Source organism: Lepidochelys olivacea (genome assembly GCF_965140295.1).
Source record: "Lepidochelys olivacea isolate rLepOli2 genome assembly, chromosome: 1".
NCBI lineage: Eukaryota > Metazoa > Chordata > Testudines > Cheloniidae > Lepidochelys > Lepidochelys olivacea.
In genome coordinates this window covers 48,155,883-48,170,962 of record NC_140411.1, presented here as the reverse complement: position 1 = coordinate 48,170,962, position 15,080 = coordinate 48,155,883, and the positions used below count along the sequence as shown (strand labels likewise).

The window sequence follows — 15,080 nt, the reverse complement described above, 5'->3', positions numbered from 1 at the left end:
TCTCAGTGCAGATCTGAAGACAGAGCAATGGTCTTGCTTCAACTGTATTGAATTTGACACTCCCATAATGTGACTCTTCTGCAAGCTTATCAGTTTCTGTTTTCCACATTCCTCAGCTGCCATGGCCTTTCTTTTCGACCTGAAAGATCTTGTGGATCTTATGTCCATCGGGACCCTGCTGGCTTATTCCATGGTGGCTGCCTGTGTATTGGTACTGAGGTATGGATTAATGTGACAAGCTGTTTGCCAGAGCCTGGAAATGGGCGACAGGGATGGATCACTTGATGATTCCCTGTTCTGTTCATCCCTCTGGGGCACCTGCCATTGGCCACTGTTGGAAGACAGGATACTGGGCTAGATGGACCTTTGGTCTGACCCAGTATGGCTGCTCTTATGTTCGTATGATATCCTGGAACCCTGCACAAAGAATCATCTCTTGGGAACACAAAATATCCTCAAATGTAGCACACGTGCCAACACATGACAGGGGCATAGCCATGGGTGGGCCTGGGTGGGCTGCGGCCCACCCACTTAGCATCCAGCCCAACCCAAATCTGAGCAGGAGTGTAGTGCTGTGGGAGATCTCCTGTGTTCATTTACTTTGCAATCTGCCTCCTCTGGGCAGCGCTCATCGGGGACTCACAACCCTGTCCCCACTGGGCAGTTATTATTTGCACAACACAGAATCCGTTCGACACCTTGGACTGAACCCTCCATAATGACTTTCCTTTTTGTCCAGGGTGGGCTTGCAAACCTCGCTGTCTAGATCCTCCTTCCTTATTAGCATCTGCTACAAAATAAAATGCGCTGGCAACCCTGAATTGATACAACTCTGTTCAAAAGGGGTGCGATACAAAGTCCTAAAGGCAGCCAGCCTCCTCCTTCGCTCTCCACGCAAAGCACTGAATAGGCACGTCATTGGTGCAGTTACAACCCAAATCCCTCCCACCCCCTCAGCAAAGTGCCTCCTTTCCCCAACTGCTCTGGGTGGTGGGTGCACAGCTCAGATTTTGCATTCTTTCTTTTTTATTATTATTATTTCTTTGCAAAGGGAATTGGACCTAATTCTCCTTGCAAAGAACAAAGAGCAAAGGGGCTTTTCGTGCCCAATGCCTTAAGCCGCTCTCTCCTCACTCTTTCTCCTCCCCAGGTGTGGTTTGGTTTGGTTTGGCTCGTTAATAATATCCAAGAGATCCCAAGGCAGCCAGTGGCATTCAGCTGCCTGCAGGCACAGGGTGGCTGTGGAGGCTTAAGCCAGCCTTGGGGGACAAGCAGGCAGGCGCTCAGTAAAGTACAATGTGCAAGATCATCTGCCTCTTTTTTTTTCCATCCCCCCCTTGCCCCCACCCTTTTGCAACACCCACCACTGACACCAAGGGGGAGGTAAGACGAGGACGCTGCAGGACCAAGGCTGTCATTTCATCATAAGCCTTTTTTTGTGTGGAGATTTTTCCTTTTGGCCTCAGTTTAAATGTCAGCTGTTTTAAACCCAGAAAGCCAATTTTCCTTCATGGGTGAAAGGGGTCACTGAACGCCTATTCCAGACTTCAAGTCATTGTAAATGTCTGATGCCCCCGGGCTCTGCTGCCGCAGCTCCCCCTACATGAACCGCCAAGGAATCCACTCCAGTGGTAAAGCCACATTGCCTTGTGCAAGGATTCACTGCATGCCCAGGTACCCTGCCATTGGTTAGGTGGGGATCTGGGGGGAAAAGCCAGTATGGGGATGCCTATCAGTGGAGCCTTGCTAAGAGAGGGGACGGGATGAGCTGCAGAGGTCATGGAGACAAATCCCTTGAGATGGGGGAAGAAATCCTGCCCCAGGGTCTTTTGGAAACATTCCTAGAGGAGGAACTATGTAGTTTTCCTCTGTCCTTCTTCCCACCTGTAGGAAAGCGTGTGCTTCAGGAGATTAGGGGCCATGGGGTCCAATGATTAGAGCAAGAACTGATCACAGGGCTCCTGTGGTTCTATTTCTGACTCTTCCACAGACCTTGGGTAAGTCACTAAGGCCCTGATCCTGCAAACACTTATGCTGTGCTGAACTTCAGTACTGTAAATAAATAGTAAAGCTAAGGAAAGTAATAGTGGTAAAGTTAAGCATGTGCATAAGTGTTTGCAGAATTGGGGCCTTAATGCCTTTTTTTTTTTAAAAAAAAAGAAGTGCTGAACACCCACACCTCCCATTGACCGAAGCTCATGGTCAGCACGCCTGAAAGCTGAGTCTCTAGCTGCTTTGTGTCTCAGTTTACTCAGCTACCAGGGGGATGATAATATTTTCCTGCTCCACAGAGCAATTATAAATTCCACGCCCCTCATGTTTGTAAAAAGCTTGGAGTTGAAAGGTGCCAGGTGACTTTAAAGTATTTATCATTTATTCAAAGCCTGGATTTATTCCTCGCTGGATTTCCCCTGTCCAGGCACCCCTGTGTTTTCATTTTATTTCCCAATCTCCTCTCCTGTGTAGCAACTGCAAAATAGCAGCTCCCTTCCAGTCCTTCAGATGGGCAGGTGGCTCCCTTGTCTGCTGCTACAAGCTGCTGTGTGTTTCATCTGGCATGCAGTGCTGCACTCACAAGGCCTCAGCCACATCCCGGTAGAGCTAGTGTTGTAAGCCACAGCTGCTTACAGGCCTGAAGAATGGAAGCCTGAGTTCAGCTGAGCTTCAGTTTCCCACTTCGCTGCCTGATGTTGCAGCGTTTGAGTTGCTGCGTAAGTTGTTAGAGGTTCTCACTGCTGGTGCATTCTTGCTGAGCTTGCACATCTACAAAATCCCACATGCATCTTCATTTAAAATACATCTGCAAGAAGAGATTTAAAAGGGGCCCTTTGAAATGGCCTGTTCCTTTAATTGAAGCTGGTGCTATAAACCTACGGAGATTCACCAGTAAGGCTCTTGGTTAAAAGAGAGTTAAGGGTGAAAGCGTGTGTTAGAGGAGTTTTTCTTTCTGTTGTGGTAGGACCTGATCAGTCATCAAGTCCCCATTGTACTAGATACTGGACACATGTAATAAAAACCAGTCCCTGCTGCAGACAGCTTACCATCTTAACATATGACATGAGACAATAGGCTGATACAGCAAATAGATAGATGGGTTGGGGGAGGAACAAGGACAAGGCAACTGTGAGATGATCAAGTTTTGTATAATAAACAGCAGCTACAGCATGCCAGCTGTCTAGCTGTTAGTCCAGCTATCCTGCCTCCAGACCGAAATAGCTGTTCCTTCAAAATTAACTCCCAAACATTAGAAAGTCTGGAAATGAATGATTAAAAGAGCCAGCCAGTTCCCTACTGCCATATCCATTACTCACTGTCACAACCCACTGCTTAGGTACTGTGTTTTGGTGCTACTCCACTGGGGTGATGGCCCTGTGGGGGTCTGTTAGAAGCTGGTGTGACAGAGCTGCCCTGAGGCTGTTCTAAATTGCTCAAGGGGGTGAACTGGTCTCCAGCTGCCCAAGGGATTTGGGAGCGTTCAAAGGTGACATAAAAGCCACCTTTGTCTCCCGTCCCTGGTTCCTCTGCTGAGCACAGCTCAGACACACCCAAGAATCAGGGCCTATGTGACCCAACGTGCAATCCTCCATCTAGATCTGAGCAGCCTCTGCTCAGCTGAAGGACAGAGCATTGAATTCTGGGACGATAACACAAGAGTGTGGGAAAGGACCTATTAGGACATCTAGTCCGTGCTCCTCCCAAATCCAGGATTGCTGCCTACAGTATGTATTCCATACTCCAGCCCCCATTTGTGTGCTCCAACCCCCAGTTGCCTAATCCCTGAGCAGTGTCCTCCAACTGTGCATACCAGATGGTTCCCTTCGGCTCCAGACAAGTAACCAGTGTGGCTCCCATTTCAGTAAATTTTGGTCACAGCATGTCTTCTGAAGCCTCGCAGGTGTCCGTAGCCATGTGGAGAGCTCTGAGCAAGCTTTCTTCTAATTCTGGATGACAGTTTACTGTACCCTCTACCAAGGCAGTGCTCTTTTGGTTTTGTTTTCCTTCTCCAAGGTACCAGCCAGAGCAGCCTAACCTGGCCTACCAGATGGCTAGTACAACGGAGGAGCCAGACACCAACGAGTCTGCAAGCACCAGTGAATCGCAGGCTGCGTTTCTGCCTGAAGAGGAGGAGAAATATTCCATAAAAGGCATTCTGTTTCCCCCAAACTCAGATCCCTCCAGACTCTCTGGTTTGGTGGTGAACATCTCATCTTGTATCATTGGTGAGTACTGTGACCTGGCATCTCTCTTGCCGTGAGCCAGCTGCCAGTCTAGGGAAGCTCATTCAAAGTCTTCTTGGCATCTTAATCGATAATTAATACGTTTGATTAACTGTTTTGGAGCCCAAACGCTTGCCTGAGGCAACAAAACAGACATAGAAAACCATAGATTAAATGACTGGTTTAAAAATAAATCCCTCAAACAGTGAAGTTGAACATGCAGAGGCTGGCTCAGAAATTACAATTTTTTTTCTCAGTCACAATTCAATAAACATTGGCCCGTCTTGTTCTCAGGTTTACTTATTGTCAGCTGCTGTAGCTTTACTGTCCTTGGCAAAGACCTGCTGATAAAAGGGACTGCGGGGGCTATCGTCATGATTGCCGTGCTCGTTCTCCTTTGCCTCATTGTCAGTTTAATTATTTGGAGACAACCTGAAAGCAAAACCAAGCTCTCGTTTAAGGTAAGCAGCCTGTGAGGAAGGAATGGCAAAGAACTGTGTGTGAGAGGAAAAAAGAGAGCGGGAATTGTGGTGCATATTAGTGAGGGGCTGATCTTCTTGGCTAAAGGTGGGCCTAGTTCAGGCAGGGACCCTGGGCAAGCCATCCCACACCACTGCCCGTGCAGCTCCAACCTGACTGCGAGCGCGCCTGTTGTTCCAGCACTAACCCTCGAATATGTAGAGAGATGTCCTGCGGGAGCGAGGCAGAGATCGCCAAACTCACTTTCCTCTTGTGATCCAAACCAAAATTAAACCCAGATTCCCAAAAGCAAAAGATTAGTGTGTTAACAACTGACTGCCCCTCTACCAAGCCCCTGGAGACAGATTTCATTCTCTCGTATTATCTAGCAGAGTGCTGCGCAGCAAGAGAAGCTGAGCCAAGCAAATCACAGATCAAAACCCTGAGGGGCTTATGTTCTGTGAGCACGAACTGGTTCAGTTCAGAACAAATAGTCGGTGCAGTACAGAAAAGAAGCAACACGTGGTCACTGAAGCTGGAATGTGCCATGGAATGGGTAGGGTTTTGACGTAGGAGAATGAAGGAGCTTTGCATATGTTAACTGTGAGGCTGTCCTGTGGACAGGGAGGCACTAAGTTAGGAGAGCGTGAGAAGAGTGGCACTTGGGGCAGAACAGAGGAAGCAGGAGGGGGAAGTGGAAGAGAGGAGGGCTGAAATGTAAGTGAGAGCGCAGAGCCCAGGAGGTGAAGAGGAGAGGCTGGAATAGAGGAATCTTTTGCAGAGAGTCAAGAAATAGGATGATGTGGGCAGAGCAGCAGTGAAGGGAGATGGTTTTGGCAGCAGCTCTTTGGGTGGACTGGGATAAGGAGAGCGGGTAGAGAGGAAGGCCACAGAGGAGGGGGATGAATTGTAGGAGGAGCAGGATTAGGTGGGGTCCTGGATGTGAGATGAAAAAGACAGCGAGGAACCAAAGCTGACTCCCAGGTAGGGGAGGATGAAGACAGTGCAGCTAACAGTATCAGAGCAGGATAGTGGAAAGGGCTTTGGAAGGAAGATGATTAGTTTGTGGTGTCACCTGGAGGGAAAATCCAAGCCAAAGGGCTTTCTGCGCACCCGGGGCTGGTGCTCATGGTGGTCCTCACCTTGGAGAATGGAGAGCTGCGTTTTGACAGACTCATCGCTTCTCCAGGAGCCTCTGGCAGATGAGGCTTGGACGTTAGCACAGCTTCCGGCTTACAAGGGACATTCATGTCTCTGTGGTATCATGACCTGTGGACGTCACTGGCCTCTCTTTCTTTTCAGGTACCTCTTTTGCCTTTACTTCCTATTCTGAGTATTTTTGTGAATGTTTATCTCATGATGCAGCTGGATAAAGGGACCTGGATACGGTTTGCTGTCTGGATGTTCGTGGGTGAGTTTAAAAATGTGTCTTTTTAGCCATTTGAGGTTGAGAAACCAAACTTATTTTAAATGTGTACGGCCAAATTCTGCCCTCCCGTGTGTCTTTAAGGGGTTAACCTCATTGACTTTAGTTGCAATGCTGGATATTGCTACGATCTCAAGCATTAGCAAGATTAGTGTTAGCTGCCAAAACATTTTATTGAGACTAAGCGGCCCATAAGTGTGAAAAATAGCTTTCGCTTGGTTATAGTGCTGACGTTTCCCCACCTTCGCTCCCACAGGCTTTATCATTTACTTTGCATATGGAATGGGGCACAGCGTGGAAGCTCCATATTCAGCACCGTCAGATCCAGAAAGAAACACGGACACCAACTCGGACAGCGGTAAATGATAGCGTGTTCGGCTGACAAGCAACCCAACTGTCGCTTCAGATGAGGAAGCTTCATCTCGGGGACCCTGAACTACTTCCTCAGTCAATGCGTGCAGCAGAGCATGGGATTCCCAGCCCTGCTTGCTGCAACTTGAAGCTCGCTTTACTTTGATGATGCAGTTAAAAGGGATCCCAAGAAAAACGCCGCACCTCTGGCATACACCCAACAACACTGTTCCCTGAGGCTGCCGGCGCTCGCTCTCTCTTCTATTTTAAATGTATAGAAAGAAAACCGCTCCTCTGTGTGCCAGTTAACCTTCAATGCTGCTATTAGACTAGGCCTCCTGAAAGTCCTTCTTTCAGTAGCCCTGTGAATTAACTCCCTAGGTACTTGTTTGTAAATGGAGCAGACTCTGCAATGCTAATGTCGTTCCTAGATCAGATCCTTGGATCAAGTGATGTGGGCTGTATCACAAAAAAAAAAAAAAAAAAAAAAAAAAAGCCTCTCACCAAAAATAATCTCCCATCTGGTTACGAAGTGCCTACAGTGAGTTACATGTTAAAGAAAAGCATCCAGTGGCTTTATTTTAATTGTATTTAACTTCTGAATAGGTACTTGTATACTTTAAAATGCAGCTTTGCCATGATGTTTAGGGGAGCTGCTCTTAGGCTGAATTCCCTTTTCCTTCATGCAGCTAGTACAGACAAATGCTTCTGTGAATAACAGACCCCATCGCTCACTAAAGGGGCTCCAGCTGTAGCTGTAAATCTGCTCGGTGTAAGTAGTTCAGTGGTGCTAGGCGCAGGTGTCTCCAAAGAGCCCTCCGTTAAAGTCAATGGAGATAGTCCTGATTTATGCCCGTCAGAGTTAGAAGAGAAGCTGACCCTGGGAGTTTGCTTTTGACTTCAATGGGCACAACAGGTTGAAGCCTGTAGAAAATGACGCACAAAAGAGTCTCACGGTACTCAAAATTCTGTGGGGGACAGTATCTGAGACTCTCCTGGCTCCTGCCAGCTCTCCCAAGCAACCCCCGTGTGCAATGTAAAATGTCCCCTTAGCCATTCACACAATGGAGCATGGCACCTCCTGCCCAGCAAGGCTGAGGTAAGCTGAAAGGCCTGATCAACGCTGGTAAGTGTAAGCAGTTAAACCCAGTATGTGGACACGCTTATTCTGGTATACAAGTGACTCTTTTTGGTTGTGCTTACATCCCTTCCCAAGCAATGTACACTAAAATGAAAAAAAGGGACTCCTATGCCAGAGTAAGTGTGTCCCCACAGGAGTTATACTTGTGTAATTATATCGGGTTACATTCACTCCTTTGCTTTTGCTGAAAAAGCTTTCCAGGAGTGGACAATTCCTTATGGTGAAAGTCTTCTCTCCCACCCTGAGCAGAGCTCTGTCTAGGTATCTCAGGTATCTATAAGGGCCCCATTACTATAATGCCTGAGCACTCCACAAACTTTAATGTGTTGGTCCTTATAATGCCCCTATGTTATCCCCAGAGTGGATTCTAAACCTGTACCTGTTTATACCTCAAGCTGGGGCTGTGATTCCCAGCAGCTCCAGGAGACACCCATGTGCTAGCCTGAATGTAGCTACAGCGGTGTGAGGGGTTAGTCACCCAAAGGATGTGCCTAGGGTTTTGCATGGGATTGTATTCAGGCAGCTAGCACCTCCTGCCACTTCAGCTATACTGAGAGCTAGCCACAGGTATGGCTCCTCAAGCTGAGAAGCAAACCCCCAGCTCACAGTGTAGCTGTCCCAAAGACCATACAGGCAGTTTGGCATGCAGCATGGAATAGAACCCAGGTCTCCCGCTAGTGACCTAACCACTTGACCATCCTTCCACCTGTTACACCAAGTAGGGCTTAAATGGTGTAGAGCAGCGGTCTCCAAACTTTATGAGCCGAGGGCCTATTAGCTTTTTGAAGGGGCTTCGCGGGCCGAAGCGACTGTGAAAGAAATGAAATATATGCAAAACCGTTAAAAAAATTGTCAGTATTGCTTTAAATTGTAAATCAGGCTCCCCTTTTTGGGTCTGCTCTGCCCCGGGCCTGCTCCCTTCTCCCTGTGCCTGCTCGGCATGCCTGCTCTGCTGGAGAAAATGACACAGGACTGAAAGTTTGGCTGCACTTTGGTAAGAGAAGCTCCAGGTTCCCATTGTTGGTTGGGACTGTTTGGTTCTATTAGTGCTGTAGTTAAAATTTAACCATTATGAAATTTGTTAATTTCTATCTTTTTTGCTCCATTTATTGGAGATGTAATTAAGCATCTGGCTTGTATTTTTACTCTAAGGCAGGGGTCCGTGTCTGCTCAGCTGCAGCAGCAACTCTCCCCTAAGTTGGCTCCCCTTTTGGGCGGACACTGGCTGCTGGGGGCACTCACCCCTCCGCACAGCTCAGCTGAGACCCCCTCCCCCGGTGCGAGCTGCTGCCGGCGGCCCCTCCCCTTGGCTGCTCGGCATGCCTACTCAGCTGTTCGCTTGTCCCTTGTTGGTTGGAGGGCCAGACAAATGGAAGCCCCAGGCAGGATCCGGCCCGCGGGCCATAGTTTGGAGACCCCTGGTGTAGAGACTTTGTCCTGGCTTTCTGCACAGGAGTGAATTTAACCCATAGCCCTTTTTTGTAGGACACTGCTGATCTGCCACAGGTTCAGAATTTGTCTAGTGCCATTTCAGTGATAACAGTTGGTGGGACTTCAGTAACACACGGATCATTTTAACACTGTTCCATGTGCTGCGTATTGTACGAAATAAAGACCACGTCCTACTCTTGGAGCTATACAATGGCTCTTGACTGTCGGTCAGGTCTCTTCTTTCCTCAGACATGTGAAATTCCAAGAGTTCCACTCAAGCGAGAAGGAAGAATGTCAGACTGTGCAGTTCTCATCCTTTTATCCTAAACGGAGACACTCTTAGTACATTTCACATGCTCAAAAAAAGCACTGATGTCAGAGAAAACCACTGATGTCAGAGAAGGGAACTTTTCCTGTGGTACCAAAAACAGCTAAGTGCTTTCTTCAACTTGGGCTACAGCTTTTAAGCAGTTGTTAAATTTAGCACTGCATGACTATCTGAAAGGGGTGAGCGCTGGCTGAAAGGTGCGTTTTGAAAGGAAAACTATTTAAATTTAGGCAGATTGCTTGCTGTAAAAATGTTTTGATAAATGTTAACTTATTTTTTTTGTCTTGCATTTTTTGTCGTCTTTGGGACCTGCTTGGTCTTCATGTTCCACTGCTTTAGCTCAGCGAATTACACATAAAGTGTCGAAAATAGCAGCACTTAGAAGAAAAAGGAAATTTTTGGTGGGAGATCATTTTTCTTTCATTTCCTTTTCTGTGAGAAAGTTCAGAGGAAAAAAAATCCTATTTAATTATAACCGGCAGTTAAATTATCTCTTATGTACACATGTCCAAAGTTTTCTTTCACAAGTTGAAAGGCAAAGTTCCACCAAAAACTTTCTAGGATCATGACACTGATTGTGCTAAATATATGAAGCCCTTTTTTCCCCCTCTGATGTCCAAATGTACCATAGCTCAAGCTGCGTATCAGGGAAGACATGCAAATACTGCTGTAATCTTGCTATTGTGAAGAACATGCCTGCATTGAGTTGAGCTGCTTTTGTAAATAGTTCAGTAATTATCCTGTGTTTATAAGATTATTTTGTATAGCTGCCAGAGCTTTTCTCTGTATATAAAGTTGGGTGTAGAAATGATGCCTTCTTTGGGATAACGAAAGCAAGAAGAATTGGCCACTTTTTTTCAAAGGAGAGGCCGTGGCAAATGTGGCCAGTCGGAATTTTCAAGGCAGCCTCTTCCCTCAGGAATTTGATCTCGTTTGAACTCTATTTGCTCATACATATCTGAGGGAAGGGAGACCTGTAGATGTTTATTTTTAGGTATAGTCACTAGAGCCTCTTAACATTTTTCAAATGAAAACTTAGGTCAAAAAATGGTCTGTTTCAAAAAGAGGTATTTTTATGTGCGAAACCTATTAGATTTTTTTAAAAATATTTTTTCTTTGAAAATGGTAAATGAAAAATGTAACCTGTTGGGTTTTGTCTTCGTTTTTCCTCTTTGTTTTCCATTACTGTTGAGTTCCTCATGTATGTGTTGAGGTGCTGATTTCTTCTTGTTACTCTTTGCAGTCTTTATCATCCTGAGTTGTTGATTTTTATTTCTTACTTGCCACTATTGATTGATCACCTTAGTTGCTTAGTGGGATTTTTTTTTTTCCAAATTAAAAAATAAATCACTTTTGAAAACTACTGATTTAAAAAAATGCAGTGGAAAAATTTAGAAAAATAAAACATCAGCTTGCTTCAAAAACTATCGCAAGTAAATTTTCAGATGATTTCCGGGGTGGGTCTTCAACTATCTTTTGAAGGAAAGGCAGATAGACGATTTGATTGTTTCTGTTGAAGTCAGTGACAAAATGTCCGTTAACTTATTTGGCTAATTTCATCCCTGGTGAGTTGGACGGATGAACTTTCTTCCAGGGATGAATGTGACCCATTGACTTCAGTGCAAGGAGGGATGGATCCATGATGAAAACTCTGCAGATGGTTAGCAGACTGAAGTCCCAAATGGCTTCAGTGCTCTGTTTTGCTGGTTTTAGTGACCATCTGTTTAGAGTTAGTGTTGGAAAGGTTAGGTTTTAATTAGCAAATGTTTACAACTGTCATTTTTGCCCTTTTGCTGAAATGGGTGAAAAGAAATTCCATCACTAACAATAAAAAATGTACAGAGAGGGAAAGTTAAGAACATATCATATGATATGTTGCTCTTGTAGATATCTATCTTCCTCCTCTGTTGCTGTCAGTTCAATTAACAGACAGCAATGTGAACTATTATGGTTATATTTTGGACAATCGGTCACTACAGTTTATACAAATAGTGCCTTGATTTAAAATTTTTAAATTCCTGTTAGTACAAAAATTTCCACTCATGAACACTGAAAAAGACAGTGAGAAATGCTCACCCGTATCATCTGTCAAAAGTAATCAAGACAATCAAAACCTGATCCTTCCAATCCTATGCACGGGGAATGTGTTCCAAGCACACCAATGTGCTTACTAGCAGAGAGGTCTGCTGGTTTCTCTCTCGCCTTCACTTCAGAATGAATATTGAGCCAGTCTTCTATTTTAAGAGAGTGGCTGCTATCCCCTTTAGCACAAGAGCATATTTGTTTCTTAGGCCTTGAGGTGGATACACTTTCAGCATCATGAGCTTGATTATTGGACATATATTTACTGGGACGTTTCAGTGAAACGTCTAAATCCTTTTTAGCCAAAAATGTACTTCGTGTTAAGTGTGTTGTTTTAAAAAATCCCTTTTGTTCTCCATTGTAGATGTGGGTTTACTGACCACACCTGCATTAGGGGCCCCATGACTTCCTCTTTACAACTCACTGCATCCTCCTACTCATTGGAAGCCAGTGGGTGGCCGTTTCTTAGTTGAAGCCAAAACTCTGATGTGTTTGAGGCTACTGGAGTGGGGGGGTGTCATGTAAGTGCAATAGTATTTCCCGCTCCCCACCACCCAACTGTCAAATCCACATCAGGATATACTTCACTGGACTGGAGAGTGCCACAGATTTGGTACATCATTCACTTGGATGAAATTCAACCCCATCCCCAGCCTCCCACTCAAGTAGAAGCCCCTAGAGACTTGGCACCACGTGTGTTAAGTTTTTTTAAGAGGTGCATTTTTGTGCAAGGTTGCAGTTCACCCTTGCTGTAGAATTTATTTTAACACTGCCTTCTGTGGACTCTCATCATTCTTTGCTTGCACACATGCTATTGACAGGGTAGCTGGGTGATGCGTTCCCAGACTTGGGGGGACTGTCAGAAGATCCAAAAGCACGTTCTAGTTTTTTAACTGCATTACCCAAGTCTTATTGAAATCGTGTAAAGGCAGAATTGTGTACAAATAATGTCTATTTTTGTGTGTATTTGATTATGGTGGGATGGAATAGTTGGGGGAGGCATGGGTGGTAGGCACTTCATAGGCATAAAGGAGGGGACTCTGTTTTACCAGGATAGTTGGAATTTCGAGTGGAATGTTTATTGACGTGCTGGTATGAGAAGCCATGTTCTGTTCAGCATTTCATCACTGTAACCATGATGCCTGATGCAATTTTAAAGGTTTGCCCCTATTCACACTATTCCTGTTTCAGCAGTGGGAGGGGTAGATAATTCACTGCTTTTAATGACGAATGGGGTTCAGAGCACGTTACATACACAAATGTATCATACAAAAACTTCCAGGCATTTGACATGGAGAGAAGGGACATGAAAAGGCCTCTGTTGTTTTCTGAACCCTTCATGTTTAGTCAGTTACTAGCTGATTTTTATCATATTAAACATGTCTGATAACCAAACTGGAAACCAAATGGTGTAAGAATGCGCTTGTTATGAAACTCCAAGCCACGGTTTCCTCAGGGTATTTGCTCTTAGCTCATGCTCCAAGAAGTGAGGTTAGGCCAAGACGTGGAAACTTCTAAGCAATAGGGCATTTTTTCCCCACTGATAACTTCCAGCAAGTCTTTGGCATAGTAACATCGGTGTTTCCAGATGATGGGATGGCTGTGACACGTGTTTACATTGTGCCTTTCAGCTTCAACTGATCGTAGGAGCACAAAGACTGACGACAACTTTGGGTTGTTTTATGTGTCACAAACCTACCCAAAACGGGGGGGGGTTTCTTCGGTGAAGTTGCTTTTACTGACCACGAAGCCATGGAAGAGTTTACCTACTTTTTTTATTCATCAAAATGTACATACGTTTCTGTTGTTTGGGTTGTTCAATATTTCTAATGATTTCTCAGAATTTCTTACAGTTATGATAAATGGTTAGACTCCTAGTCCTAGCTCTGCAAATCTAGTTTTTGTCTCTGTGTGGGGTTTGGTTGTTTCGTTATAAATTCTTTTTTAAACTGTGTACTGTTTAGACCATAGAATTACGTTTTAAAAATGTGAAACTTTCACCCAGAGCACAGCATGGGCAGACAGACACTTTTCAACAGACAACACTGTAAATAAATCTCCCCTGGACTGTGCTTTTTGACTTTGGAAATCGACTTGTAATTAAATGGCACGGTATTAAAATGTTTTCATGAAATTCAGACAAATTACTGATTCATCCTTATTTTCCATTCTGGTTTTTATATTCCCACTTGTTTCACCAGATCTGTCAGACATGGTCTTACGTGTATAAATCCATCCTTCAGAAGTCTATTGTTAATCTGATTCCCAATATAATTCTGTCCCTTACCCACACTCCTGGGATCTTTCTCCTCAACTGTTGACCGGTCTGTAGTTTAATAGATTCTCCTTTCTGAACTGCTCTAGCAACAATCCAGAAGCTGCATCTTCATTTAATTGGGCCTGACAAAGACTTTCCTATTTCTCTTATTACTTCACAGTCTTTAAGATTTTTGGGGTGCAGTTGTCCTAGGGTGGGTCCATTTTTATTAGTGTAAGGCCCTGCTCCTGTGAGTTGCTCAGGGCCCTGTACTTCTAGTGAGGCACTCCTCCACTCCTAAGGATTGGCCCTTAACTTCTTTGTGTTTACTAATCCATGAGCCAGTGGAAGTTACTGATGCTCACCCACTTTTGTAGAGTACTTTGGCTGATAAGGTCTATATAATGTGCCAAGAATTATGTATTGCACTCTCCTTGGTATTATTTGTCTAAGTGCTTATATGACCCCCAAAACTGCAGTAATAAGCTTTTTTTTTCCTTCCCTACTATTTCCTTTCTATTTTTGCATTTTTCAGTCACATCATGAACCACTCAAGTGCCTCACAGAAACCTTCTCTTTTTGATCTCACCTATATATTACATAATGGGGGAAGGGATAGCTTAGTGGTCTGAGCATTGGCCTGCTAAACCCAGGGTTGTGAGTTCAACCCTTGAGGGGGCCATTTAGGGATCTGGGGCAAAAATTGGGGATTGGTCCTGCTTTGAGCAGGGGGTTGCACTAGATGACCTCCTGAGGTCCCTTCCAACCCTGATATTCTATGAACTCCATTAAAAGAATGCAAAGTCAAGAACTCAAAAGTTAAGAAATGCCAGAATGAAGGCTGCCCATGCAACCTTAGTTCATCCCCCTTGTGCATATGAATTATGGTACAGTCTTTAATTCATCCCATACAGTTTTTTTCTACAGGTCCCCTGCTTCACTCAGTGCTCTGGATGGCCATTGCTCACTTAACCAGCAGCTATTTAATATTTCGTTTTAGCTCCATTAGAGGTGTGGCACCCATGCCTTGTTCACTGCACCCCATTCAACCACCGGTATTAATTTCCTCATGAGTTTTTCTATAGTGCTTATCATTACAGTATCTGTGTGCATCACAAATATTCATGAATTTATCTGCACAACATCCCTGTATTATTCCCATTTTACAGATGGGAAACAAAGGCACCAAGAGTTTAAGGTCAGACGTGTCCGGTAATTTTTCATCCCCAATTTGAGACACCTGAACCCTGATTGCTCAGAGTATGTGGCATTATGTAGCACTGTGTATCTTCAAACACAGCTCCCATTGACTTCAGTTGCAGCTGCGAGGGTTCAGCACTTCTGCAGCTCAGGCACCAGGGCCTAGAGCCTTACATGTACTTAAGTGT

General features: G+C 44.9%; 1 protein-coding gene across 1 annotated transcript in view; it reads left to right on the top strand.

Annotated features, from left to right (window-relative positions):
- SLC7A1 (solute carrier family 7 member 1) overlaps positions 1-13,579 on the top strand; it is a 62,305-nt gene extending 48,726 nt beyond the window's left edge. Inside the window, exons 8-12 of the mRNA XM_084617260.1 lie at positions 117-219; positions 4,009-4,220; positions 4,512-4,678; positions 5,979-6,087; positions 6,359-13,579. Of these exons, the coding sequence (XP_084473386.1) occupies positions 117-219; positions 4,009-4,220; positions 4,512-4,678; positions 5,979-6,087; positions 6,359-6,468 (701 nt within the window). The 3' untranslated portion in view covers positions 6,469-13,579. The remainder of the gene's footprint in view (positions 1-116; positions 220-4,008; positions 4,221-4,511; positions 4,679-5,978; positions 6,088-6,358) is intronic.
- The last annotated feature ends 1,501 nt before the right edge of the window (positions 13,580-15,080 follow it).